The 27744-nt window shown below is 44.1% G+C and overlaps 2 protein-coding genes across 2 annotated transcripts in view; both read right to left on the bottom strand.

The window, feature by feature from the left end:
- The window catches only part of TTC33 (tetratricopeptide repeat domain 33), a 57091-nt gene extending 40374 nt beyond the window's left edge, over nucleotides 1-16717 (bottom strand). The window contains exons 1-2 of the mRNA XM_030003333.2: nucleotides 16609-16717; nucleotides 15692-15920 (exon numbers count right to left, since the gene is read on the bottom strand). Of these exons, the coding sequence (XP_029859193.1) occupies nucleotides 15692-15912 (221 nt within the window). The 5' untranslated portion in view covers nucleotides 15913-15920; nucleotides 16609-16717. The remainder of the gene's footprint in view (nucleotides 1-15691; nucleotides 15921-16608) is intronic.
- A 920-nt stretch (nucleotides 16718-17637) lies between these two features.
- PRKAA1 (protein kinase AMP-activated catalytic subunit alpha 1) overlaps nucleotides 17638-27744 on the bottom strand; it is a 42243-nt gene continuing 32136 nt past the window's right edge. The window contains 3 exon segments of the mRNA XM_030003332.2: nucleotides 17638-20837; nucleotides 22320-22446; nucleotides 22840-23326. Of these exon segments, the coding sequence (XP_029859192.1) occupies nucleotides 20593-20837; nucleotides 22320-22446; nucleotides 22840-23326 (859 nt within the window). The 3' untranslated portion in view covers nucleotides 17638-20592.

The raw sequence follows: 27744 nt of genomic DNA, 5'->3' as shown, positions 1-27744 counted from the left end.
AAGCTAAATTTGTAGATTCCCAGATTATCTACTTAATCAATCATTTTAATTTTCTAACTCTTAAAATACATCTTTGCTTTAAATGAGGTCAGTTACCAGACAGAGACAGCAAGAAGGCAGAGGAAAGACTGCCCATTTTCTTGCATGTCTCTCTGTACCCGAAGCATTACACCAAAGATATATGGACAAGTGAAACAAAATCAAAAAACAAATTAAAGAAACAGAAAGAAGTTTCCCACCCACTGAAAAGGTACCACACCAACAACGTGTACAGTCCAATTCAAGCCTGAGGAACTACCTTCTATATTCTAAATGCATCTATAGTTGTAATGGGATATAATCACAGAATTGCCAAGATTGGAATGACCCTCTGGAGATCATTTAGTCCAAACACCCTGCTCAAAGCAGGGTCAGCTAAAGCAGGTTTCTCAGATTATTGTCCAGCTGGGTTCTGAGTATCAACAGGGATGGAAAGTCCACACCATTCTCTGGTCAATCTGTCAGCTTGGCCAAGCATGATTCCCCTGTTGCTCATCAATGCCAGCTACTCCCAATAACGTTCTTGTATCTCCTGTGTTTCAAAATGGTTTCCAGAATTATTTGCTCCATCACCTTCACAGGGACAGATTTTACGTTGATGGGCCTATAAGTCCCTGAATCTTCCTTCTTACCCTCCATGAAGATAAGAAGTGGCATTTGCTTTCTAGCAGCCCTCAGGAACCATCCCCCAGTTGTCATGACCTTTCAAATGCAGCTGAAGAGTCTTTGCAATGCACTCATGGATGCACCCCTGAACTTGTGTATGTCAGGTTTGTCTAAACATTGCATAGTCTGATCCTCCTCCAGCAAGGGTAAGTCCTCCTTGCTCCAGACTTTGCCTCTGGTCTCATGGGCCTGGGGTTCCTGAAGGCAAGTCTTATCCGTGAAGACTGAGGCAAAGAAGACACCAAGTACTTCAGCCTGTTCTGCATCCTTTGTCACTAGATTCTCTACCCCATTCAGCAGAGGACCCACATTTTTCCCAGTCTTCCTTTTGCTGCCAATACACCTGTAGAAGCTCTTCTTGTTGCCCTTCACATCCCTCACCAGATCCAACTCCAGCTGGGCTTTGGCTTTCCTAATCCCATCCCTACATACTCAGACAGGGTCTCTGTGGTCTTCCTGGGTCACACGACCCTGTTCCCACCTCTTGTACATTTCCATTTTATGTTTGGATTTTGCCAGGAGCTCCCTGTACATCCACACAGGACTCCTATCACCTTTTCTTGATTTCTTTCTCATCAGGATGAACCATTCTTGAGCTTGGAGGAGATAACTTGAAAAAAATGCAGCCAGCTCTCCTGGACCGCTCTTCGCTCTAACAAAGGTCACTTCTTCTAGGCTACTCCATAATGTAACTCAGCCTATTAAACTGCTGAAATGTTTCTGCCAAATATAGCTGTTAGATCTTCTGGGAAACCTCTTTATTAACATCACATTATGTAAGTAACATCAGTTCTACTGACTGAAAATTAAAAGGCAATTTTGACACAGTGATCTTTGCCCTTTGCCATATTAGTTGCATCAAAATGAATTATCAAGATAATCTGAAAGCAATTTTATTACTTTAGCACTTTCGTAACTCATTAGTAATCAAATGCTTATCATAATCTAAACCTGAAAGATACGGGTAAATTGAACAAATACAAATGTTATAAGAACACGACAGAAAGGCTTTTCAACTTTATTTAAATAGGCACTACTCTTCTGCTCCATCTGCTAAATATATTATTTTTTTGGTTACACTTAACTTACCACTACACTAAAAACACTTCTTAAAGGAGCATGGCTCATCGTCTGACACCGACACCTTACAATGACTGGTGAGAAAGACAAACTCAATTACGGCTTATACAGCTAAGGAATCACAAACTACACATGCTGGCATATTAGCATCAGGGGAAAAAAAGTCTCAACTGCTAACATGTGGAATAAGTAGCACTTCACAAAAGTTCAATTTATTTTTTTTTTAAATAGATGAGGAAATTAAGTAATTCTCAAAGATTAATTCCCCGAGAAAAGTAAACAGTTTCATAAAAATTGACCTATTATCTGGTCTGCTTATAGCACTTTGACATGTATTTAACTTGCTACTGCAAAAGCTAAAGGGAAGAGAGTAAAACCTCATTAATCAGACACCACGTGACACTGCTATTTATTTTAACATAGGTGAATCTCTATAAGCTCAGCCAAAACATAAGTGTTCTAGTTGAAAACATGATCTTCCCAAACCACTACCAGCTTTAGAGGTGGAAGTTTTTTAGTGCAATATGGAATAATAAATAAACATCATCAAAAGCGAGGGCAGTATCAACCTTTATTTAGCAAAACTGAAAAATGAAATGCAACTCAAGAAGAATTTAAACCCTATAGTGTCGATTTCCAGAAGAAAATGAAGTATTCACATGAGCATTATTTGCACATCTTCAGGGTACCTTGATAAGAACTCTATCTCCACCTACTGGATCAGCTACAAAAATGTTTGTAGTTTCAAAATAGCACAAGGGATTGGATTGCAAAGCCATTTATATGAACATGCAACTCAATTATATTGAACATACTAGTCTGACAGAAGTTTTTCTTCTTCTTGCTGTTAGCTCTCTACATGCCATATGTTTATGGACATTATACTTCACTGTTTAATCTCACCTAAACCTGTTCTTAAGCTTGTGTCCACAGCCAAAGACTACCTACCTACCAGTCAAAATACACTGCAATTGAAAACTGCTGTGTTCAAAATGCTGAGGCTGAGAACATGAAGTTTTAGCCTTTTGGATTATGTTGGATTTAAAACAGTGTAGGAGTATCACCACAAAAAACCTAACCTGGATTATGGTTGTTGTGTTTTGTTGGGTTTTTGGTTTTTTTTTTTTTTTCCTTAATTTCAGTGTGTGTGGGCACATCCATACTGACGTCTCAAGTTGGATAATATGCTAGCATTGTAAATTTCATATAAGAAAAAACAATTTCTCCTCTGGAATGTCCTCCATTCTTTCCACCAACAAACAGTATTCTGTTTCCCAAAAGACTCTGTGTATGTTTGTACATGTTTGTTTAATTGTTCCTTCCCACACATCAAAAGACCACACAAATGTGACGCTTCTTCGACATATCTGCCTTTTCTTTCTGTTCTGACAGCAAGATCACTCATTCGCAAGTCATTTTCAAAACTGTCTATTGACCAAGTTTCTAGGTCAGAACTTCCTAAACCATGTCTTCCATAATAACAGACCCACTTGGATAATCAACCAAGTTCAACACCTGCTTCTGGTAGTCTCCTCAGCTTTCTTCCCATCCCACAAAAAGACTAAAATATGAATCAGAAACTGTTCTCTTCAGCACCATTTTTCTTCTATGTGTGTCTCACTCTCAGCTTAACAGGTTCATTGCAGCATGTACAAATACTCCTCAAGCAGCTCCCACGAAAGCTGAAAACCCACAGAGGGCTGCCACCTTCAAAACAATTCACACATGCCACTCCTGAGTTTGCCAATGGGCAAAGAAAGCAGGCTGCATAAATTCTGACCCCCAAGAAGCCCATTCATTATTCCTTCCCCCCAAGAAGCACTGAGACTCGCTTTACAAGCACAGGTCAATCAGATCTCACTCATCCACAGAAACAGACTTACTGCATACACAGAGACTAACAAAACCATGGTGGGGGTGTAACACCATCACTGCCTTCCCTTATCAGAAAAATAAGCTAATAGACTAACGAAGCATAAAGGTGGTAATCACTATTCTAGCTAATAGTGGATCTGCTTATAAAATTCCCCTTTCATCATATTAATTTTGCTATGCACATTACCTCAGAGTCTCTCTTCCAGAAGAAGTTAAACTGAACTTATTACTTTCCATTCTTTCCTTTACCTCAGCTCTTGCTTCTTCGCCAGTGTCGTGGTTTCAGCCCAGCCGGTAACAAAGGACCACACAGCCGCTCCTTCACTCCTCCCACCCCCCTCCGGTGGGATAGGGAGGAGAATCAGAAAGGAGAAAAGAAAAAAAAAAACACAATCTCGAGGGTTGAGATAAGGACAATTTACTGGGACAACACAAAAAGAGAAGTTACAACAACAACAATGGTACTAACAAAAGAATATACAAAACGAGCGATGCACAGTGCAACTGCTCACCACCCAGAACCCAACGCTCTGACACTTTCCCCACTGAAAGCCGAGAGCTCCCCCACACCCCGCTCCCCATTTATATACTGAGCACAATGTCACATGGTATGGAATAGCTCCTTGGCTAGTTCAGGTCAGCTGTCCCGCCTGTGCCCCCTCCCAGGTTCCTGTGAAAATTAACTCTATCCCAGCTGAACCCAGGACATCATCCACCCCTTAGTCTATATCATCTACATCATGCCCAGATCCTACGTTTTCCAATTAATCACCACCACTTTCCTTGTCTTATATACATATATATATATATATATGTATATGGACACCCCACACACACACAAATAGCATTTCCTTAGTCTACAGGCCTTCCCTCTAATGTGTCCATCAATTTTACTTAGTCCATGACTTCGAGGCTCCCTCTGTTCTAACAGTCCTACAGAATATGAGAGATGGTGTGAGGTGTGGGATTGTTGCATGCTGTCTCTGGAGCTTGCGGCTGGTACCTTTGGTGCAACCCACACCCTTGGGCTGCAGGTCAAAGATGTTGATCTTGAGAAAATCGCTGGGTGCCAGTTCAAGTTCCATCACTGTTGCACTTGGCTCGGTTTCAAAGTCCATCCTTCAGTCATTTGGGTAATTCTTACTGTAATACCCTTGATATGGAATATAAACACTATAGATACAATGACATACATTGGCAGGTTATTTAGCAGTTAACATCATACAGCCTAATTCACTGGCTATTCTCTCCCAAAATCAAATCTCCTTGAGGTACACATCGAACTTCCCCATCCTTCTGCATCACCCACCAAGTGCACCCGGGTCCTTGAGCAAAAGCAATCCCTTGGATGGGTGTGTCTCTGCTTGAGGCAGGACTAACCCAGACTGTCTTCCCTAACATAACCTTCATGTGCACTACAGGGACTTTATCTCCTTCTACAGTATGTGGAAGTCTTGGCTGGGCAAGGCCAGCCCGACTGGCAGATCCTCTAGTATTAACCAACCAGGTGGCTTTTGTTAAATGTATATCCCAATGTCTGAAAGTTCCACCCCTCATTGCTCTCAATATAGTTTTCAGCAGTCCATTGTATCATTCAATTTTTCCAGAGGGCAGTGCGTGACAGGGGATGTGATACACCCACTCAATGCCACGCTCTTTGACCCCGGCGTCTATGAGGTTGTTTCGGAAGTGAGTCCTGTTGTCTGACTCGATTCTTTCCGGGGTGCCATGTTGCCACAAGACTTGCTCTTCAAGGCCCAGGATAGTGTTCTGGGCAGTGGCATGGGACACAGGGTATGTTTCCAGCCATCCAGTGGTTGTTTCCACCATTGTAAGCACATGGCACTTGCCTTGGTGGGTATGTGGGAGTGTGATATAGTCAATCTGCCAGGCCTCCCCATATTTGTATTTCATCCATCGCCCTCCATACGACAGGGGTTTTAGCCACTTGGCTTGCTTAACTGCAGCACAGGTTTCACATTCATGGATAACCTGCACGACGATGTCCATGGTCAAGTCCACCCCTCGATCACGAGCCCATCTATATGTTGCATCTCTTCCCTGATGGCCTGAGGTGTCATGGGCACACAGAGCCATAAATAGCTCACCCCTATGTTGCCAGTCCAGATCCACCTGAGACACTTCAATCTTGGCAGCCTGATCTGCCTGCTGGTTGCTTTGATGTCCTTCAGTGACCTGACTCTTGGGTACATGAGCATCTACGTGACATACTTTCACCGCTGGCTTCTCTAGCCAAACAGCAATATCCTGCCACAGAGCAGCAGCCCAGATGGGTTTACCTCTGCGCTGCCAGTTGTTCTGCTTCCATTGCTGTAGCTACCCCCATAGGGCATTTGCCACCATCCATGAGTCAGTACAGAAATAGAGCACTGGCCACTTCTCTCTTTCAGCAATGTCTAAAGCAAGCTGGATGGCTTTCACTTCCGCAAATTGACTTGATTCACCTTCTCCTTCAGCAGTTTCTGCGACTTGTCATGTAGGACTCCATACAGCAGCCTTCCACCTCTGATGTTTTCCCACAATGCAACAGGACCCATCAGTGAACAGGGCATATTGTCTCTCATTTTCTGGCAGTTTATTATACAGCGGGGCCTCTTCAGCCCGTCACCTCCTCCTCTGGCGACATTCCAAAATCTTTGCCTTCTGGCCAGTCCGTGATCACTTCCAAAATTCCTGGGCAATCAGGGTTTCCTATGTGAGCTCGTTGTGCGATCAGTGCGGCCCACTTACTCCATGAGGCATCAGTTGCGTGATGTGTAGAGGAGACCCTCCCTTTGAACATCCAGCCCAGAACCGGCAGTTGGGGTGCTAAGAGGAGCTGTGTTTCAGTACCAACCACTTCTGAGGCAGCTCGAACTCCTTCATATGCTGCCAATATCTTTTTTTCAGTTGGGAGTATAGCGAGCCTCGGATCCTTGATATCCCTTGACTCCAAAACCCCAGGGGTCGGCCTCAGGTCTCCCCAGCTGCTTTCTGCCAGAGGCTCCAGGTAGGGCCATTCTCCCCAGCTGCAGTATAGAGCACATTTTTAACATCCCGTTCTGCTGAGACTGGCCCAAGGGCTATTGCATGAACAATCTCCCACTTAATTTGTTCAAAGGCTTGTCGTTGTTCAGGGCCCCATTTAAAATCGTTCTTCTTCTGGGTAACTTGATAGAGAGGGCTTACAATTAGACTGTAATTTGGAATATGCATACTCCAAAAGCCCACAACACCTGAGAAAGACTGTATTTCCTCTTTATTGGTCGGTGGGGACATAGCTGCTATTTTGTTGATCACATCCATAGGGATCTGACGACACCCGCCTTGCCCTTTTATTCCTAAAAACTGGATCTCCTGTGCAGGTCCCTTGACCTTACTTTGTTTTATGGCAAAACCAGCCTTCAAAAGGATTTGGATTATTTTCTTCCCTTTCTCAAAAACTTCTGCTGCTGTGTTGCCTCATACGATGATATCATCAATGTATTGCAGGAGTTCTAGAGCTTCACCTTTTTCCAGTGCAGCCTGGATCAGTCCATGGCAAATGGTGGGGCTGTGTTTCCACCCCTGGGGCAGTCGATTCCAGGTGTACTGGATGCCCCTCCAAGTGAAAGCAAACTGTGGCCTGCATTCCACTGCCAAAGGGATTGAGAAAAACTCATTAGCAATGTCAATTGTGGCATACCACTTGGCTGCCTTTGATTCCAGTTCATATTGAAGTTCTAACATATCTGGCACAGCAGCACTGAGGGGTGGCATGACTTCATTCAGCCCATGACAGTCTACTGTTAGTCTCCACTCCCCATTAGATTTCCGCACGGGCCATATGAGATTATTAAAGGGTGAGTGAGTCTTGCTGGCTAATCTTTGGCTCTCCAATCGGCAAATCAGCTTATGGATGGGAATCGGGGAGTCTCGGCTGGTGCGATATTGCCACCGGTGTACCGTCATGGTAGCAACTGGCACCTGTTGTTCTTCAACCCTCAGCAACCCCACAACCGAAGGGTCCTCAGAGAGGCTGGGCAAGGCAGACAGCTGTTCAATTTCCTCTGTCTCCAATGCAGCTATACCGAAGGCCCAATGATACCCCTTTGGGTCCTTGAAATAGCCCTTCCTGAGATAGTCTATGCCAAGGATGCACGGGGCCTCTGGACCAGTCACAATGGGGTATTTATGCCACTCATTCCCAGTTAGCCTCACTTCAGCTTCCAATACAGTTAGCTCTTGGGATCCCCCTGCCACACCAGAGATACAGATGGGTTCTACCCCTTTATAACTTGATGGCATAAGGTTACATTGTGCACCAGTGCCTACTAGAGCCTTATATTCCTGTGGGTCTGATGTTGTGAGAGACTGAATTGTTATCTTGACCTGTTTGTCTCAAAGATTGTTAGGTGTGAGAGACTGGACCGTCATCTCAAGCCATTCATCTCAAGGAGTGTTTGATGTGACAGACTGAACTGTGAACTATTTATCTCAAGCCATTTGTTGCTGGGATGGCCTGTTTAAGCAGGACAATCCTCTGTCCATAAGGATGATTACCAGGCCACTGAGGCATCCAGGGGAGGAAACAGGCTCCAGCCAATGAACCATGCAGGAATGTGGAGACTACCATTCTCATGGAAACTGCAGTCTTTGAGATAAGATACTGGTTGCTAGTGTTGATCACACAAAGGTCGTGTGATAGACGAAACCTGCAGCGCGTGAACAGTGTATGAACAGTACGTACGTGCATGCATCATCGAACTATGCCCTATAAAAAACCGTGGAGACAAGCTGTGGTGTGCACCCACCACCGAAGAATTGAAGACTAAGGACCAACGGGACACCGCTGGATCCATGTTGGTGACTATCCTTGCAACTCTGTCCTGACTCCTTGCTTGATTTCTGCCTCTTCTTCCATTCTATCCCATCACTACTATTTTCTACTTTTGATACTTTTGATAATAAAAACTCTTTTGGGTATACAGCATTTGACCTCGTTTGTGTCTTAATCTCACTCTTGGGATCATATCAAAACCTCCCCGACACCGGATCGGGACAGTTGTGCCAGGCCATCGAATTCACACTGTCCAGTAGACTCGGTTGTTCCTTTCCTCCACCTGGCTGGAGGCAGGGCCCCTCTAATCCTGGTTAGAGTATCTGTTACTCACTTTTCACAAACATGAATCAGAAGTCCCCTCAAGAGGATCAGAAATGAGATCAGCCCTTCTACTTTGTCTGGGGGACTGCTCATGGGAAACTGGAGCAGCATTTTTCCAAGAAGAATCCTCTTTTCTGATTGCTTTTCCTCGCAACTCCCATACCCGTGCATCTAGGACTGAGGCAGGTTCTCCATCCCACTTCCTCATGTCCTCTCCATGGTCACACAGGTAAAACCACAGGTTAGCCCACCACGTGTACTTTCTATCTCCTCTCTCTTGGGCAGAGGAATGCTTACTCCCAATAGCTGCGATGCAGGCCTGTACAGGTGGGGAGGAAGACATATCCACTTTGAATTGCTGGAACTCTCCGGACAATTCCTCTACAGCCGAGACACAGGCCCGTAGGGAGGAAGAGAGACTTCCTTCATATTGCCGGAGTTGGACAGCCAATTCATCCACCATTTGCCCATGGCCTTCTTTCCAGGACATTACTGCCAATGAGTCGGCATAGGTTGGTGGTGCACTTCGTAGAAACTTCCGCCACATGGGTTGTGTGCATTGGACTTCGTCTGGATCTGTGGGTGATCTCCCATTTTCCAGATCATTATAGATCACCTCCAGCACGGCTAATTCCCTCAGTGTATTGGTTTTGTGTGGCAAGGTTTTGGTAGCGGGGAGGGTGTTACAGGGGTGGCTTCTGTAAGAAGTTGCTGGAAGCTTCCCCTATGTTCGAGAGAGAGAGCCAATACCAGCCGGCTCTAAGATAGACCCGCCGCTGGCCAAGGCCGAGCCAATCAGTGATAGTGGTAACGCCTCTGTCATAACATTTTTAAGAAGGAAAAAAAGGTTGGGACAGGCAGATTCGGCAGCCGGAGAGAGGAGTGAGAACATGTAAGAGAAACAACCCTGCAGACACCAAGGTCAGTGAAGAAGGAGGGGGAGGAGATGCTCCAGGCGCCGGAGCAGAGATTCCCCTGCAGCCCGTGGGGAAGACCATGGTGAGGCAGGCTGTCCCCCTGTAGTCCATGGAAGTCCACGGTGGAGCAGATATCCACCTGTAGCCCGTGGAGGACCCCACGCCGGAGCAGGTGGGTTTCCCAAAGGAGGCTGTGACCCCGTGGGAACCCTGCGCTGGAGCAGGCTCCTGGCAGGACCTGCGGATCTGTGGAGAGAGGAGCCCACGGAGCAGGTTTTCTGGCAGGACTTGTGACCCCGTGGGGGACCCACGCTGGAGCAGTGTGCTCCTGAAGGACTGCACACCATGGAAAGGACCCATGCTGGAGCAGTTCGTGAAGAACTGCAGCCCGTGGGAAGGGCCCACGTTGAAGTTCGTGGAGGACTGTCTCCCGTGGGTGGGACCCCACGCTGGAGCAGGGAAGAGTGTGATGAGTCCTCCCCCTGAGGAGGACGAAGCGGCAGAAAACAACGTGTGATGAACTGACTGTAAACCCCATCCCCGTCCCCCTGTGCCGCTGGGGGGGTTGGTAGAGAAGCCGGGAGTGAAGTTGTGCCTGGGAAGAAGGGAGGGGTGGAGGGAAGGTGTTCTGAGATTTGGTTTTATTTCTCATTACCCTACTCTGGTTGATTTGTAATAAAGTGAGTTAATTTCCCCAAGTTGAGTCTGTTTTGCCCGTGACGGTAAGTGATGAGTGATACCTCTCCTGTCCTTATCTCGACCCACAAGCTCTTTGTTATATTTTCTCTCCCCTGCCCAGCTGAGGAGGGGGAGTGATAGAACGGCTTTGGTGGGCACCTGGCAACCAGCCAGGGTCAACCCATCACACTCAGGTACTGGATACCTCTCTCCATGGTGGTCCACTTGCCTTGGTGACATGTAACTTCATCCTTGAAGGGGGATCTTTCCTTCACACCTGACAGAAGTCGCCTCCAGAGGCTGAGGACTTGTGGTTTTCTCCTAATCACCTTGTCAATGCCCCCTTCCCTAGACAGGGATCCCAACTGCTTGGCTTCCTTACCCTCTAATTCCAAACTACTGGCCCCGTTATCCCAGCATCGGAGCAGCCAGGTAACAATGTGCTCACCTGGGTGGTGGCCAAAATCTTTTTGCATGTCACACAACTCAGGGATAGAGATCGGGTGATTATTTCAGGTTCTGCCTCTTCCTCCTGTTCTCGTGATGACCCTGGTTCACTTTCATCTCTCACTAAGCAAACTGATTTCTTTGTGTGTTTCTTCTTCTGTACAGGGGCAACTGATACTGGCACAGGTTGGTTCACTGGTTTAGCTGCAGTGCCCGTTGCCGGGGTTGGGGTAGCTGCAGTGCCCATCACTCTGTTTTCCCTCTCTTCCCCCGAGGGTGCTGCCTAATATCAAGCAGTGTTTGGTAGATACTGGCCAGGGCCCAGCACAGTGCAGTAAGTTGTGTGTCTCTGGCATAGCAACAGCATTTTCCTTTCAAATATTCTACCATTTCATGAGGGTTCTGTAGTTGTTCGGGAGTGAAGTTCCAAGCCACTGGAGGTGAGAAGTTCTCTAGATACCTGCCCATATCCTCCCACATGCCGTGCCACCCATGAATATCCAGCTTTGGGGCAGATCTCTCAGTGGTATTCTTGAAAAACCTTTTTGTAGTAGTCCTAAACAAGACCTGAAACATATTCAGGAGACATAGCACTAACACAATGCTGGTTTGCACATCCCAAGGATATTAAAAATTCTTGAAAGCTGTTGTAATTAGCCAGAAGGAGAAAAGGGAGGTGAACGGATGGGGGGAAGTATCGCCCCCCGACTTCCCCATGGATTAGGTGTGATTACCAATAAATTCCGATGGAAGGCACCTGAAGTATGGAAATTATATCACTGCTGCATACAGATACCAGCTTAACCTCACAACCAGTGATGTAATCATTTCATAAGTCAACATTGCCCAGTATAGCAAAATGATAATCCTGATCCCTCTCCCAGAGGTGATATGCGGAACTGCAGGCAACACAGAGCATATAAGAACTTACACACCACCACCATGTGAACAAATGAACGAACATTGTGACTAGCATGTATTTAACTAATATAAGAAATGCATATAACAAATTTGTTTTAACACGCTCTGACCAGACCTGTCATTATCTCAACCCTTCGTGCCCCATGTTGGGCACCAAAAAGGACTATCGTGGTTTCAGCCCAGCCGGTAACAAAGGACCACACAGCCGCTCCTTCACTCCTCCCACCCCCCTCCCCCCCTCCGGTGGGATAGGGAGGAGAATCAGAAAGGAGAAAAGAAAAAAAAAAAACACAACCTCGAGGGTTGAGATAAGGACAATTTACTGGGACAACACAAAAAGAGAAGTTACAACAACAACAATGGTACTAACAAAAGAATATACAAAACGAGCGATGCACAGTGCAACTGCTCACCACCCAGAACCCAACGCTCTGACACTTTCCCCACTGAAAGCCGAGAGCTCCCCCACACCCCGCTCCCCATTTATATACTGAGCACAATGTCACATGGTATGGAATAGCTCCTTGGCTAGTTCAGGTCAGCTGTCCCGCCTGTGCCCCCTCCCAGGTTCCTGTGAAAATTAACTCTATCCCAGCTGAACCCAGGACACCAAGTCTGTTTTCTTTCAGGATCCCCTTCTTCTCTCCATGCCACAAGTAACACCAACTAAGACACCACCTTAGTTACCCTCTAGTACTTAGTCTTTGCTTTTCTTCTGATTTTCTTCAGTGGAAGAGACACCATCCTTTCACCTATATGCTACACAATCCAACTCAAGTCTTTAACTGTTTCTATGCTTTGATATTTCCAGAAACAATCTACATGAAGTATTTAATTATCTACATGAGTCTGCTTATGTTGTACAAATGTATATTCAAGAAATAGACCACACAAGTCTGAAACACGAGTACAGCAACCACTTTCCACCAGACAGAATAAACATTTCTTTCAGTCTGCTTCCTCGAGTTCCCTGTAATGGTATGTCAACTGTTCCACCTGTTTTAAGTAATAAAAGCCTCCCACTGTGAGTTTAGCCTCTAATCTACATGAAATGTTTTTTTTAAGAGAAAGATCTGCCTGAGAGATAGGTACCTTGACAGCACTATCTTACCATAATTGGCCAAACTGTACAGAGTGTGCTAGAGTAATTGATGAAAACTACTATTTCAAGTTAGAATTTCTGTTAAGCCTCAGATATAAAAGCATTAACACAAAAGACTGTGATAAGCCTCCCAAAAGCTGCACTTGAACTTCTTGTTACTTGTTTCTCATACCTGTTATAAGCCATTCAGTGTTTCTCAGTAGCTCTTATAAGCTCTTCTGATGAAATATAGTTTTCACTAAATTCACAAAACCCCCTTTATGTTGCTACTTATGGATGGGTTACGCTTTTGTGTTGTTTTCTAACTGACAGATAAAGGAAAACTCAATGTCTAAGACCAACTTAAGATATTAAAAGCACCAAAAATCACCTACTGCTGAAAATAAATATGCAGCACTATGTATTTCCCTGCCCTAAACCACATACACAACAGATTATTTGCTGCTGTTCAAGAGATTTATTGCACTTTTGTCCTGGTTTCAGCTGGGATAGAGTTAATTGTCTTCCTAGTAGCTGGTATAGTGCTAGGTTTTTTAGTTTGGTACAAGAAGAATGTTCATAACACACTGATGTTCTCAGTTGTTGCTACGTTTAGTTTAAAGTCAAGGATTTTTCAGCCTCTCATGCCCTGCCAGCAAGAAGGCTGGAGGGGCACAAGAAATTGGGAGGCAACACAGCCAGGGCAGCTGAGCCAAAGGGGCCAGCAGGGTATTCCATACCATAGGATGTCATGTCTAGTATCGAAACTGGGGGAAGTGGGGGTGGGGAGATCACTGCTCAAGGACTAACTGGGCATCCATCAGCAGGTGGTGAGCAATTGCATTGTGCATCCTTTGTATATTCCAATCCTTTTATTATTACTATTGTCATTTTATTAGTGTTACCATCATCGCTATTAGTTTCTCCTTTTCTGTTCTATTAAACTGTTCTTAACTCAACCCGTGAGTTTTACTTTTTTCCCCCAATTCTCTCCCCCATCCCACTGGGTGGGGGGGAAGTGAGTGAGCAGCTGCGTGGTGCTTAGTTGCTGGCTGGGGTTAAACCATGACAACTTCACGTAATACACAAAAACAAATCAAAAAAAGAACACCAAAATCCACAAAGAAAAGATACGCAGCATTCAAAGCAAAATACAAGGAAGGCAAAGGTAGATCAGAAGACCAGACAAATAAAATAAACCTCTGTTTAATATATGTAAGTACACTAAACATTAGTGAATACCAGATGTAGAAAGAAAGCATTTAGAAATACTTCTGTTTTCTCAAGCTTAAAACCACAATCTGTATATCCCGAAAAGAACAGAATAGACCTACCTTTCTGTAGACCACTACATGATTTATTTCCAGTGTTAAAAACAAAGATGTTAATAGACTCTTAATTTGTGTATTCTGTGTTTTCAACTATTAATGCAACCAACTTATGCATTAAAAGTATTGATTAATACAATGGCAGCATGCTTAAAACCAATTTAGCTATTTGGTTAAATTTAAAGTCAACTTTAAAAGGCCTCAAAATTTTATTCAGGAATTACAGAACTCAGGAACACAAAAGGATGTACAGAAGTGAATCACTGACTCCCTGAACAGTGTCACTGTTTGAGTGAACAGTAAAAAGAGGAAACTGTATTTAAATATTTGAAAATAAGCCTTTTCTCAAAGACATTTTGTATTTTATTTTTTTTTTAAATCAGACTAGACCACACACACAGTGTGTTTATTATCATATATAAACTTGCCTGCTTTATACCTCTAAGTTGTTCTCTCCTTCATATTGCCCTGGCAACCCTTTTTTAGGATGAAATTTCTCAACACAAAAAGTTTAGCAGCACAGAAGCGCATATTGACTTATTACGGAATTGTTTCTACCAGGAAAAGAATGTTATCTCTGATCTGGGACAATGAATAAAGTGGAGATGCTCACAGAAGTAAAGTTAGGATACAGATTTAAATGTCAAGCATTCTGAAGATTTTAAGTGGACTTTCTCGGAACTGTTTCCCCCCCCCTTCAGAGAAGATCTAGCCAAATTATGTAGTTAATATGTAATTTATAGTCCCTCTTTCCCTCTTCTAACCCTGCCCTACTCCAAAGGTAGTTTCTGCTTGAAGCGTAACAGGACAATGAAACCGCTTTTGCAATATCCTTCCAAAATGGCTGAACTCTCAAGAGTCGGCACTGCTATCAGAAGATGTTCAGAGCAGCTACCTGAACCTGATTTTCCAAAAGCATTAGACAGATTAACAGCACATTAGCTGCTTTGCAGTATTTACCTAGGCACTGTACACATGGAAATACACTTACTCTTAGTAAAAGAAAAAACACATTTACAAGAGAAAGCTACCAGAGCAGCTAAAGCATTACTTACAGTGTGGGTTATCTCACTGTATCTTATTTACCCTTTCAACTCTCAGATCCAACCAGTTTCTCATCTACCTCCTTCTATCATTTTTTTGTTACGTGAACACACAAAAACGAGGTGGAATTTGTTACGTGAACACACAAAAACGAGGTGGAATTTGTTACGTGAACACACAAAAACGAGGTGGAATTTGTTACGTGAACACACAAAAACGAGGTGGAATTTGTTACGTGAACACACAAAAACGAGGTGGAATACAAACTTCGTATAGACCGCTGCTAACACCACCCATGGAAACAACTTATTTAGTACCAGACAGTAAAGGTAGAATGAAAGAAATGATCACTTTTTCAGTGATGAAAAATGCAAATGCAGCTGCTAGCAAACTGCCTAGTGTTTAGAGAGGGGATTAAAATATCACTTAGCACTTATTCAGTAAATGAAAAAGAGTAAGATAATATTAGTACCTCCTCTTTTCTGCCAAATTTGCACCTTCATCCTTCAGCTCCTTACTTTTCTTTACACAGTCTTCGACAAGAATTTTCTTTCTTCTCTTGGTTGCATGCACCCAGTTAGCAGCATCATCATCAGCCAGATCCTTGTCATCTGCAGCTTCTGCTTCAAATTGCTGAGAAGTAGCTTTTGAAACTTTCTCACCAATCTTTCTCTTCCACCCAAAAGAAGCCATTTGGAGAACTAGACAAAAACGTATTTTCAGTAATTAGGTTTTAAGCACACAGAAGAAAAAATACACCTCGCACATCTCGATTCTCAAGCATTAATATGTAACAGGCTGCCACTCCCCCACACAAATTCTGCCCATTGGCTTCACCAGAGATGTTAGTCAGGCAACTATTATTTTAAAACCCAGCTGGAAGATGTTCTCTAGCAAGGAAAAAAAAAAAAAAAAAAAAAGAAGCCAGAGCTCTGACACAGCAGAAAGCCTTAAAACGTTGAAGCCAATACACCAGACAGCAGACAAAAGGAAAAAAAGAAACGACTCGGCCCAAGGTGACCGACGCACCACGGCCACGGCCCCCGCCCCGCTCGCCTGCGGGCCGCGCCGGCCACGCAGACCTCCCGCCGCACGGCCCGAAGCCCCTTCGGCCCGGCCGCCCGCCCATGGGGAAGCTTCCCGGCACGCAGGCAGGCAGGCAGGCACCCCCGGGACGGGCGTCTCCGGCGGGGCACGGCCCGCCGCTCACCCCGGCGGGGAGCGCAGCCGAGGGGGTAGGCGGGGGGAGGCGGGCGGGCAGCGGGGCTGAGGGAGGCCGCGTCCTGCGTCGGCTCCGCCCCGGCCGCCCCGCGGAGGAGGCCCCGGCGCCGCCCCGCGTCCCCCCGCCGCTCGCGCCGCGGGCAGGGCCCAGCGGCCACGGACCGTTACCTGCCGCTCGCCACCTCTCTTCCGGCTGGAAGGCCCGCGCGACCCTTAACCCCCCACCCCCAAACACCGCCGGCAGGAAGCGGAAGGGCGAGGCGGCAGCGGCGGGCGGGGAAGCGGAAGGGAAGGAAGGGCACCGGCAGCCGGCTCCGCCTCTCGCGGCGCCGGGGACAGCCAGGGCCGCCCGCGCCCGCGGGGCACGCCGGGAGCTGTAGTTCCCCCGGGAACGGCTCCCGCCCTGGAGGCGCGGGCCCGGGGCAAAGTGCCGGTGATACGCAGCTTCCACGAGCACGACCGGGAGGCGTGCGGGCACCGCAGGGCAGCGCCAGCTCGGTCACGGAGCGGCCTGGGGGCGAGCCCGGCTGCCCCGAGCTCCCGGCTGCGCGGCTCGGAGGGTTCCGGGCGCGTCAGGTCGCCGCCCGGGTGGCGACACGCGGCTCTGTGGTCACCCCTGCTCCTGAAGCTCGGGGGGGGGGGGGGGGGGCAGGCGGGAACGGCACCCCCGCGGCACCCCCGGCCGCTCCTCTCGGAGCGGTCAGCTCCGTCCCCGGCGCCGGGCGGGAAGGGCTGCCAGGAGGAACGACCAAGGCTGGGGGTTCTTTCCCCCCCTCCTCGCAGGAAGAAGGGTTTAAAATCGCCCCCTCGTCACCGGGGAAAATGCCAGGAGCGGCGGTGCACGACAAGAGCAGAGCGGAAAGGAAGATGCGAAGTAAGGCGAGCCGCCCCAGGGCAGGGCGAAAGGGGGCTTCTGCAGCGAGTATCCGGCGTTCCGTCCGCCTCAAGCTCCTTTTCGCAGCAAGAGGGCTTACGGGATCCAGGGGAAAACGGTCAGTCAGGGGCCAGGCTCGCGGAGCCGGCGGCCCAGCCTGCCGGCCGAGCTGGGAGGAGTGCTGCGGTCACCTGTTGTCACGTTGCTGCGTGTTCTAAAATCGTGATTGCTGCTGTTTTCAAAACAAGCGTTAACAGTCCTTGTCAATCTGTAACACAACCTAACGCTACAAGACAGAACGCACACGGTTTCAGACAAGATGGTTCAGCATTTCATGTTTACTTAGGTTTTAAGTTTTGAAAGTTTAAAAAGTTACACAGTTATAAACAAGCACTTTTGCCATTCAGCTTTGTCAAAAGACATTAACATAGGAAGTAGGCACATCTTTGTTCAAGAACAGGACTTCGTATCTTACAATGGTAATCAACCGGTAAAATAAAATTTATTTCCAAGGTTGTATTAAACACTCGTATCAAGACAAACATGAAAGTTGGTTGTTTTTTTTTTTTAAATATTGCACCACCAAGATGAATTTTTATTCATTACCTATTGACTTACATTGCACATGGACAATCAGGTTCATCCATGTTTTTGAAAAAAATTACAATACAAAGGCAAGATAATTCAAGGTACTCCAACGGAGTAAGCTCGGGAATATAGAGTAACATACTTGACCAATGTGTGTATTTGCATAAGCTGCCTCCTTACAACCCTGGCAGCTTTCTCGGTAAAGTTCTGTTCACAGCCTATTGGCAGATACTAGTGCGATCCTAAAAAAAGGTCTGCAAGATCAGTAGGAACATGTTAAGAAAGCAGTTTCAACAGCAAGATCTACAAGGCAGAGGAAAGTCACACAACAGACAGCTGTTCTGGGTTAAAGTAGGTTGTCAGGCCCCTTTCTCCCTCCCTCACCCCCTATAAAAATCTCAGTTCAATCAGAAAACTTTTGGCCATCAAAACTGATTTATCATGCCAGTAAAATTTACTTTATTTAAAACTAAGCATACAGTACACTTCTGCCAGAAACTTACTTTAACCTCCAGATAGTAAGACAAAGGAAAAACCATGGTGGTCTTAATGCAAAGAGGGACAAAAAAGTATATAAAAATCAAAAGCTATTTGCACCTTGACACCTTGCATTTGTGATCAGCATTACAAGGAGGAGACATCATTTATACTTGGTTTAACATACGCAAGAGTGATCCCAAACCAAATGCAGATGAGGAATTACTACAGTTAAAAAAGCTGTGTGTTTGTTCTATTTGTACAAGTACAATATTTAACAATTTCAAAACGGTAACAAAAATGAACACACTGATTTATTCAGTACATCAGAACCAATTCTTAGCAAGACTCAAAACAGGACTTAAATGTAGGATTTGCAGCTGGTCCCTCACGTTGACTTCTCAATCTCAGGAATTTAAACCCAAAGCTTTATCTAAGGAAAATCTTCCACCTTGCATTACAGGGACCATGCGTGACACTTGAGGATAAAGAACTGAAGTTGTAACTTGTACCTACATACTAGACAGACCGCACAATTGCCCAGTTCAGGACACAGTTACAGCAGTTCTGGGACTTAAAGCAGCTTTGTTTCTTCAGATTCTGTGCATGTTCGTAACAGATGAATTTCTGGACTGAAGCCAGCTGGCCTGAATTAAACTGTTCTTACATTTGTAGCTAGCAGTTTTCCATGGATGAAATCTCAGTCATTGGCAAGAATCCCCATCCATTTTAAGAGTCCAGCTTTCACTGTTCATAATAATGTCTTGATTTCCAGTCTCTCCCTGGGAGAGCAATCTTTGAAACTGAATAGGTCATTAAGTTTATTTTGAAGAAAACATTAATTCTTGAATGCAAAACTAAACATTTTATGACATCTAGTTTACTGTTTATGCCTATTAGTGGTAGATGAAAATGGAACTGTGGCTAATGATATCCAGCTTGCAAGTAAATGTTTTTAGGCAAGTGGTAGCAGTGATTTTAACATACAAGGTTCCATTTTCTTCCTGAAACATTGCAAAAACCATAAATGCAGAAGGATTTATATTATTGGTAATTGCAAGCTACTGTTGAAAACTTTTTGAATATTAGCACTCAAGTTGTCGTGATCAGTTTTCAACGTTCAACTGAAAAGCTGGACTATTTAATTTCACAATTAATTTAAATAGCAAAGTTTGCTATAAAGGTGGCCTGGGAAAACCTAACCTATACAGGTGGTTTCAACTGCAAAGTGAATTCTACATAGTATATGCTAAGTTAACATGTGATAAACAGCTGTATCAAAGTATTAACACATATTTTTAAAAACTGTCAATTTCAGATTCTGGAATAGCACACAACAGCCCTTAGGCTGTGCTCTTAACTACATGCACATGTTTCTAAGGAAAAGGATCCTCAGCCTGCAGTAGCAGCGGGGAGCTGCTGTGCTGCTACCACACTAAAGTATACACACAGATCTGGAGCTTGCCAACAGTTCTCCTTCACAGAGCAACATTTCATTTTAGCCCACAGGGTGCCCGGTCTTCTCAGCATTAAGTCTCTCGCCATTGCTGTGGACTCAATTGTTCTAGTCACAGCCCACAGAATTTCACCGTTAGTGCGTTACAGAGCACCTAACATGCATTTCCAACTGGTTGGATTTGTACGCATTTAATCAAATTTATCAGTTGTTAAAAGTAGTACCTTGTAACACATTAAACTATTCTTTATCATTTACTGTCAAGTAAGGGGGAAGAAACACAGCAGGTTTAACACATTACTGTTAGAAGATAGATGTTGATAGTTCTGACCAACTGAGGCACAACTGTAGATGGTGACCAACAAGTCATACTTAGGTCACTGAACTAGTACGTGTACATTTACTTACAGTGCATCAGATGTATGTATTACCAGTGAAAAAAACAAGAAGGTCCGTCTAACTTAAAAGTTATATGCAGCCTAATGTGCGCTCAATGTAAAAGGTTATGAACACTGCCCCAAGGGCATGTGATTTCCTGTACCTGTATTATGCTATTGGACAGCAGACAATCAGAATTCACTCCAGCTTCAAAATAATATACTTTAACTGCCCATAATCATTTTAATCCCTGTGCAAATCGTATTCTGTGGCTAGCTTTTTCAGCCTCTTAGTTAATTTGACTTGATTATAATTGGAAGCATCTGACTATGATTTAGGCATGCTTATTGCTATGAAAGAAATAAGCCCATCTTCAAAATTATTGTGCAAGTATTTTAATAAGATTTGCACACATCTCAAAAAATTCTATTGTATGACTCCCTGGTCTTGGAGTTAAGTCAGCTGTAGAAGAGTCAAGCGAAGAGCTCACTGATGAGGTAAGGGATGTATCTGCAGATTTTCCTTGCCCATCAGCATCTGAATCTTTTTGACAGGATCTGTAGTTGCTCACAGAACCCGATCTCTGTGGAGTTGCAGTCCCAGACTTAGCTTCAGTAATTTCATCTGGGGGGCAAGGGGAGAGAGGAAGAAAATTAGGTATCAGTATCAAATCAGTTGTAGGACAGCAAACATCTTCCCCTTCTCGCACTTCTAAACCTTGTTTTTTAAAATCTTGATTAATACATACATGAATAAATCAATCTGGCTCAGCTCTCCAGGCTGCATCCCCTCCCAACTTCTTGCTCATCCCTGGCCTACTCATTGGGTGAGACAGAGTAGGGAAAAAGACGAGATATTATGCAAGTACTGCTCAGCAACAGCCAGAATACTAGTGTGTTATCAACACTGTTTTAGTCGCAGATCCAAAACACAGCACTATATAGGCTGCTATGAAGAAAATGAACTCCATCTCAGCCAGACCCAGTACAGCAATGTACAGTCCAAGTCAAATTTAAATAACTACACGCTAAGCTTTATCTTCACTAGGAAATGTTACTCATATGCTTACTTCAGGTCTAAATTAATGTTTAAATTTGGGGGTGAGGCTCCAAAGGGAGTTTAGATTGATGCAGATCTCACCTCTCACAGTGTTGAGGATTAACCTCAAAATGTGAAATGATCTGTTTCTTTCTATGCGAGATGTTCTTTGTATATATTAAGCTGACAGTCTAAAGACACTTAATCATTTGTAATCAGAAAACAGCTAGAATTCTTTAACCAAGGACATCCTGGAGTAACTGGGCCTTGAGGAACCTTGAAGAAGAAATAGAAGACTGGTAAGAAGAGAACACCCTGCCCCAGAAGGCTCCGAAACTTGAGTAATTGATGATGGGCATGATGTCAGTGGACATCTGCGGTAACTGGGGGAAAGGTAAAGGCAGCAGGGGGAGATCACAGCCACCGACTCAATTCAGGACCTGAAAGACTTAACCCCCCACACTCCTTGAGCATGCACTGCAGAATAGAAGAACACTGTACCTTTAATTCGAAGTGGAGAAAACCTTAGCCCAACAGAAATGGTGGCAGATAAGTGACTACCAATAATGATTTTGGGAAAGGACTTTGGAAACTAAGTGGGTGAATCTGAAACTGTATAAATTGCTTGCTTGTTTAACTGTAGAGTGTGCTAGCTTTGTGGAATTACCACCTAGCACCCATCTTTGTGCAAATACGAAATAAAAAATGTCTCTCCTGACTGTGTGATTATTGGCTTGTTGAACACCAGGTGACAAATCCACTTTTTGGACAACAGCAGCCCTGTCCCCATTTGCACCAGTGTTATTAGTACTGGTGCAAACACAAAATGCAGCAGTTCAGGAGTTGGTATAGGTGAAAAGCTATTATTTAAGGGATAGAGCAGCTAACCATCTGATCACAGGAACACTAGACCAGGAAGGAATAAAGAAACACTAATACAGATCTAGATTGACTTAAAACTAATAAAGGGCAACACTTACTTCACTCCTAAACAAGTAAATTAAGACATGTTTGCATTTAGAATGATTTCCTGTACAACTCCATTAACTTATTTAAGTCTTCACATACCATCAATGCTACGAAAGTCCAGTAGGTATGTTCTGCTGTCCACCTGATACAACTGTAGACTCATTTTGGAATATGCACTTGTTACCGGATTCTTCCTTCGAACACGTAGATAGTACGGATTTACAACCTAGTACAAAAGACATTTGAGTTAGTTACCAGAGCTGCTTGAAAAACAGTGCATATTGGTTTTGTCATTTCAACGCACTGCTATTATCAAGTGATTTCAGGCTTACCTGTTGGAGTTATGATTTTTTTTTTTTTTCTTTTAGGCAACAGAAAAACATTCCTACAGCCTCAACAGAAAAGTTAGACTTGTTAGCAAGACTTTTTTTTTTTTGCGCTGTCAGCATGAACAGCCTCCCCCAAAACCCTTCCTGCACAGCAAGCACAAGCAGACAGCACAGGCACATGAGATTATTTTCCAGCACAGAACAACAGCTTCAGACCTCTAGGCTATGTAACTATACAGCGCAAACAAAAATTTACTGTTGTCTGCTGTAAAGATCCTTTATTCTTTTACCTTCCATTCATAATCCAGTTGTTTAATTGCTCGACAAACTTCAGCCATGATATCATTTGGTCGACTCTGACTCCGTATTCCCAAGTGCCACTTAGCTCTTCTTACACCTTGGTGTTTTGACTTCTGTGGATTGAGCTCATCAAGAGTGTGGCGAGGACGTGGTGCTTCAGCTACTAGAAATGGCACTCTTTCAGGATGAGGGCGAGAGAGATGGTGATCATCAAGAAAAGAATCCGGTGGGCTTGTAGCCAAGTAGAAGTCTTTGGCCTCGTTCATTATTCTTCTGTTATCTATAATGAGGTGATAAGCAACTGCCAAAGGGTCCTGATGATTTCTGCTGTATAGACAACTTAGCACTTCCTCTTCAGTGCATTCAAACTTCTCACACACTTCTTTTAAGGCTTCATCATCAATCATAGTAGAACTGTATGATGGGTCTTCAGGAAACAAGTATTTCGGAAGGTCCTGCTTAAACCATTCATGTTCCCTAGAATTAAAAATAAAAAAAGTCTAAGTGTATTTATGTAAAGCAAACATTTTTAATATTAAACTCTTTTAAAAATAAAATTATTCGTAGTCTGTACAAAAAGAATCACAGTTGTCAGTCCAACTCCCCTTCTGTGCAGCACAGACAATAAAACAGTACATCACAAGGAAAGTAATCACTGCCCTCACAAGATTTTGCTAGACATTTTGCAGGAGACTGAAGAAAAAATCCTCTTTCCTGTAAGTTTTTCAACTACCTGAGCTCCAAAACTATCTTTGTATAACTCATCAACCAGCTTTTTATAAAAATGTTTTTGTTTTTTTTTTTTACTGCCACTATGTTAGTTTTGAGATATTTTCAACAGAAATTCTTATACTACCCACTTGAGTTGCCCCTCCCCAAGTACACACATAACAATACACAAAAAAATTAAGAAACGTTGATGGTGAATAATTTTTTGGTAGATGTTTGGACACGGATTTTTGAACATTGAAGTCACATGCTCCCCAGCCCAAAGAAGCTGCCTATTATTTTTTCATTCAGAACACCCCCAGCTGCCTCTTCAGGACTTAAAGGGGTTGAGGGAAGCCATGGAAGGGTCAGTCTGTACTGGTATTCATAACAGGGAAACGGAGAGGTACAGAAGGAACCAAATACTTACATTGCCCAATCATACAGAAAAAATAAGATTGTTTTGTATGCCTAGACTAAGCTGCTTAACTAGCCAAAGGGTATGGCATGACACTAATTTTGAAAGTATTCTAGCCTATAGCATAAAGACTTGCTACAGATTTAAGAGCAGTTATACGGCTGTTATGGTTTAACCCCAGCTGGCAACTAAGCACCACACAGCCACTCGCTCACTCGCCCCCCATGGTGGGATGGCAGGGAGAATCGGAAGGGTAAAAGTGAGAAAGAAACTTGTGGGTTTCTCCACAGCTGAGACACAGGCCCATATGGAGGAAGCAAGATTCTCTTCAAATTCTCAGGGTTGGCTGGCCAATCCATCCACAGTTGGTGCCTCCATGTCTGTCCAGCTCATTATTACCAGGGTGTTGGCATATGACATCTGTGCACTTCGTACAAACTTTTGCTACATAGACTGCACGCACCAGGTTTCATCCAGGTCTCTGGATACCTGGTTGTCATCCAGGTTGCTATGGATCACCTCCACCACAACTAATTCCCTCAGATACCGGATGCCTCCCTCAGTGGTAATCCATTTGCTTAGGGGAATTTGCAAGATCTTCCTTGAAGGGATACCTGTCCTTCACACTTGATAGGAGTCACCTCCAAAGACTCCTGCCCCTTTTACAATCCCTTTGTCAATGGCTTTATCCCTAGCAAGGGATCCCAGCTGCCAGGCTTCCTTAGCCTCTAATTCCTGACTATTGGACCCAATACCTCAGCATCGGAGTAGCCAGCTGAGAATTTGCTTGCCTGGTTGAGAGCTGAAATCTTTTTGCCTATCTAGCAGCTCACTTAGGGATAGGGATCTGGATCAGGTGGTTTCTGTCTCATTTATGATTTCAGTACCTCCCTCTTCCCATTCCTGTGACTGCTCTGCTGCTGAACAGGCTGCCTCGTCTGATTCTCTCTCCTGCTCCCTCTTAAGAGAAGCTTCTTCATCCCTTACTCAACAAGTTGACTTCCACTTCAATTGTTTCTTTTAATTATAGGACCAACTGATACAGTTGAAGGCCGTGTCTCTGGCTTAGCCACAGTATCTGTTGTTAAGTTTTCAGATCAGAGACCCTCTCTTCTCCTTGAGGGTGCTGAAAAGTATTGAGCAGTGTTCAGGAGGTACAGGCCAGACCCCAGCACAGTGAGGTAAGTTGTGCCTCTTTGGAATAGCCAGGGCATCTTTTTTCCAAACGTTCTATCACTTCATCAGGACCCCACACTCATTTGGGAGTGAAGTCCCCAACTATCAGAGGTGACAAGCTTTCTAGATACCTGCCCATATTCTCCCACAGGCCTTGCTACCTGTAACCACACTGCCATGGTGCCTGGGTGATATTCCTAAATAGCTTGTCAACCTTAGAAGTAGTCAAAACAATATTCCTAAGAAACACCCGTAGAAGTATTTTGACTACCCAAGGATGTTCAAGATACTGAAGTTATTGTAACAAGGGAGAAAACATCACAGAAGGTAGTGAAGGTGCCATTCTGTATTTCCTCCACAACAAAACCGCTCTCGCTCAAAGAAGTATAATCGTTAATTGTCTCCATGAGATGGGTACCCGAAGTACAGTAATGGCTTCAGTACAGAGCCCAAATATCAGATTAAGCTGAAGGCCAGTGTTTTAGTAACACATCTCCCAGGCAAAACATCACTAAGCACTACAGAGCACAGCAAACTGCAAAAGCCAAAACCAGTCTTTAACAGGTACAAGAAAAAAGAGAACATGGCACAGATCAGACAAACTAATATTGAGAACAGATAAATCAGTATCATGACCAGCAACCGTTAACAGATATAATAATTATAAATTCCATCTAAGACACTCTGGTCAAATCTGTGATTATCTCAAACCCTTCGAGGCCCACATTGGGCACCAAAATGCACTGTCGTGGTTTAACCCCAGCCAGCAACTAAGCACCACACAGCTACTCACTCATTCCTCACCAGCGGGATGAGAGTAAAAGAAGAGTAAAAGTGAGAAAGAAACTTGTGGGTTGAGATAAAAACAGTTTAATAATTAGAAAGAATTTTTTTTTAATTGTAAGGAAAAGAAGAAAAACAAAACAGAGAGGAAAATAAAACCCAAGACAGACAAGTGATGCAAGTGACAATAATTGCTCACCTCGAACCGATGGATCCCCAGCCAGTCCGTGAGCAGCAGCCAACCCCCACCAACCTCCCTCCCAGCTTTATATGCTGAGCATGATGTCATATGGTATGGAACATCTCTTTGGTCAGTTGGGGTCAGCTGTCCCAGCTGTGTCCCCTCCCAACTCCTTGTGCACCCCCAGCCTGCTCGCTGGTGGGGGGGGGGTGAGGAGCAGAAAAGGCCTTGACTCCCTGTAAGCACTGCTCAGCAACAACTAAAACATCAGTTCATTATCAACACTATTTTCAGTACAAATCCAAAACACAGCCCTGTACAAGCTACTAGGAAGAAATTTAACTCTATCCCAGACACTAACTCTATCCCAGACAAAACCAGTACGATGGACCATTGTCAATGTGATCCTGAGAACCTGCCTCAGCACAAATGTACTGAGCAAAATACACTTTCATCAGAAGCAGCAGTTAATTTGGAAGCAGAAAAAGCTTTTCCTATGCCACTACACAGCACAGCCCTAGCTGAATGACTGAACCCAGAGGAGTATTTTGTTACTATTCATTGCAGTGGGCATCTCTCCTTGCATGCACACACATAGCCCACTAGAAATATTAAGGTATTCAATTAAACTCAGTTTGTCCTTTGAACTGTGAGGTGACATGTCTTATGGCTAATAGGACAGAACTGTTTAGGATTCAAAATTCATCCATGCTCTGTAACCAACATGTTTTAACATTTTTCACACCACTTCTCTTCCAGACTTATTTAACATGACTGAGATAAGCTAAGTTCCTATTCACTCAAGTTTTACAATGCTTAGTTCTCACAGTGCCTTGATTTCTGCAAGAAAGTACTTCCCATTGTAATATACTAGCAAGGGATAAGCACACCATGTTTTTTGTGCTACTGAAAGAACAGGAACACTGCTGACTTCCTAACTTCCAACCCTAAAAGAAGCAGCATTTTCACTAAGGTAATATATCAGAGCTCTCTCCTTGAGCTTCTTACAAAGGAAACAGGCAAACCTAACTAAGCTGCTGCATAAAGTACAGCTCTATCGGTTACCAAATTTATTTTTATTCAACCCACTGTACACTTGTCAAAGCAGTCACCTTCTCCAGAATCTCCTCTTGGAATCTGCAGCCATGATGGCTATCTGTACCTACAAGTTTTAACTTATCAGTATTCAATGCAGTAATTATCACTCATACACAAATTCATGCCAGGGTTCTGAAGCTAGAAAATACTATCTTGCATGTTGAATATTCACAGTCTTAATAGATGATTTTTCAGAGTCTGAAGAAATATGAAGAAAAGCAGTAGTTATCAGATTAAAGAGCTATAACCTCCTCCCAGACATTTAGAGTACAAAATAGTGGTTCTTAACAACAGAGACATTTTTTTACCCAGAGAAGTCAATACAGTGTACTTTTTCCAAACCATTCCGCAGCTAAACAGCTTTGCTATAGCAGTCTTAAACCTAGAGTTTCTCAGAATTTCTATATGTAATGTGTATAATTTGTTTTACTGTAACCTCCAATAGATACTTCATTGGCCACTGGAGATCAGAACCATCAAGGCTAAAGCCAAACCACCAGAAGTTGAACTTTTCATCTCAGTCTATAAAAC

This window comes from Aquila chrysaetos, chromosome Z (genome assembly GCF_900496995.4).
Source record: "Aquila chrysaetos chrysaetos chromosome Z, bAquChr1.4, whole genome shotgun sequence".
NCBI lineage: Eukaryota > Metazoa > Chordata > Aves > Accipitriformes > Accipitridae > Aquila > Aquila chrysaetos.
The sequence above is the reverse complement of the archived record's forward strand: the minus strand, read 5'-3'. Positions and strand labels throughout refer to the sequence as shown.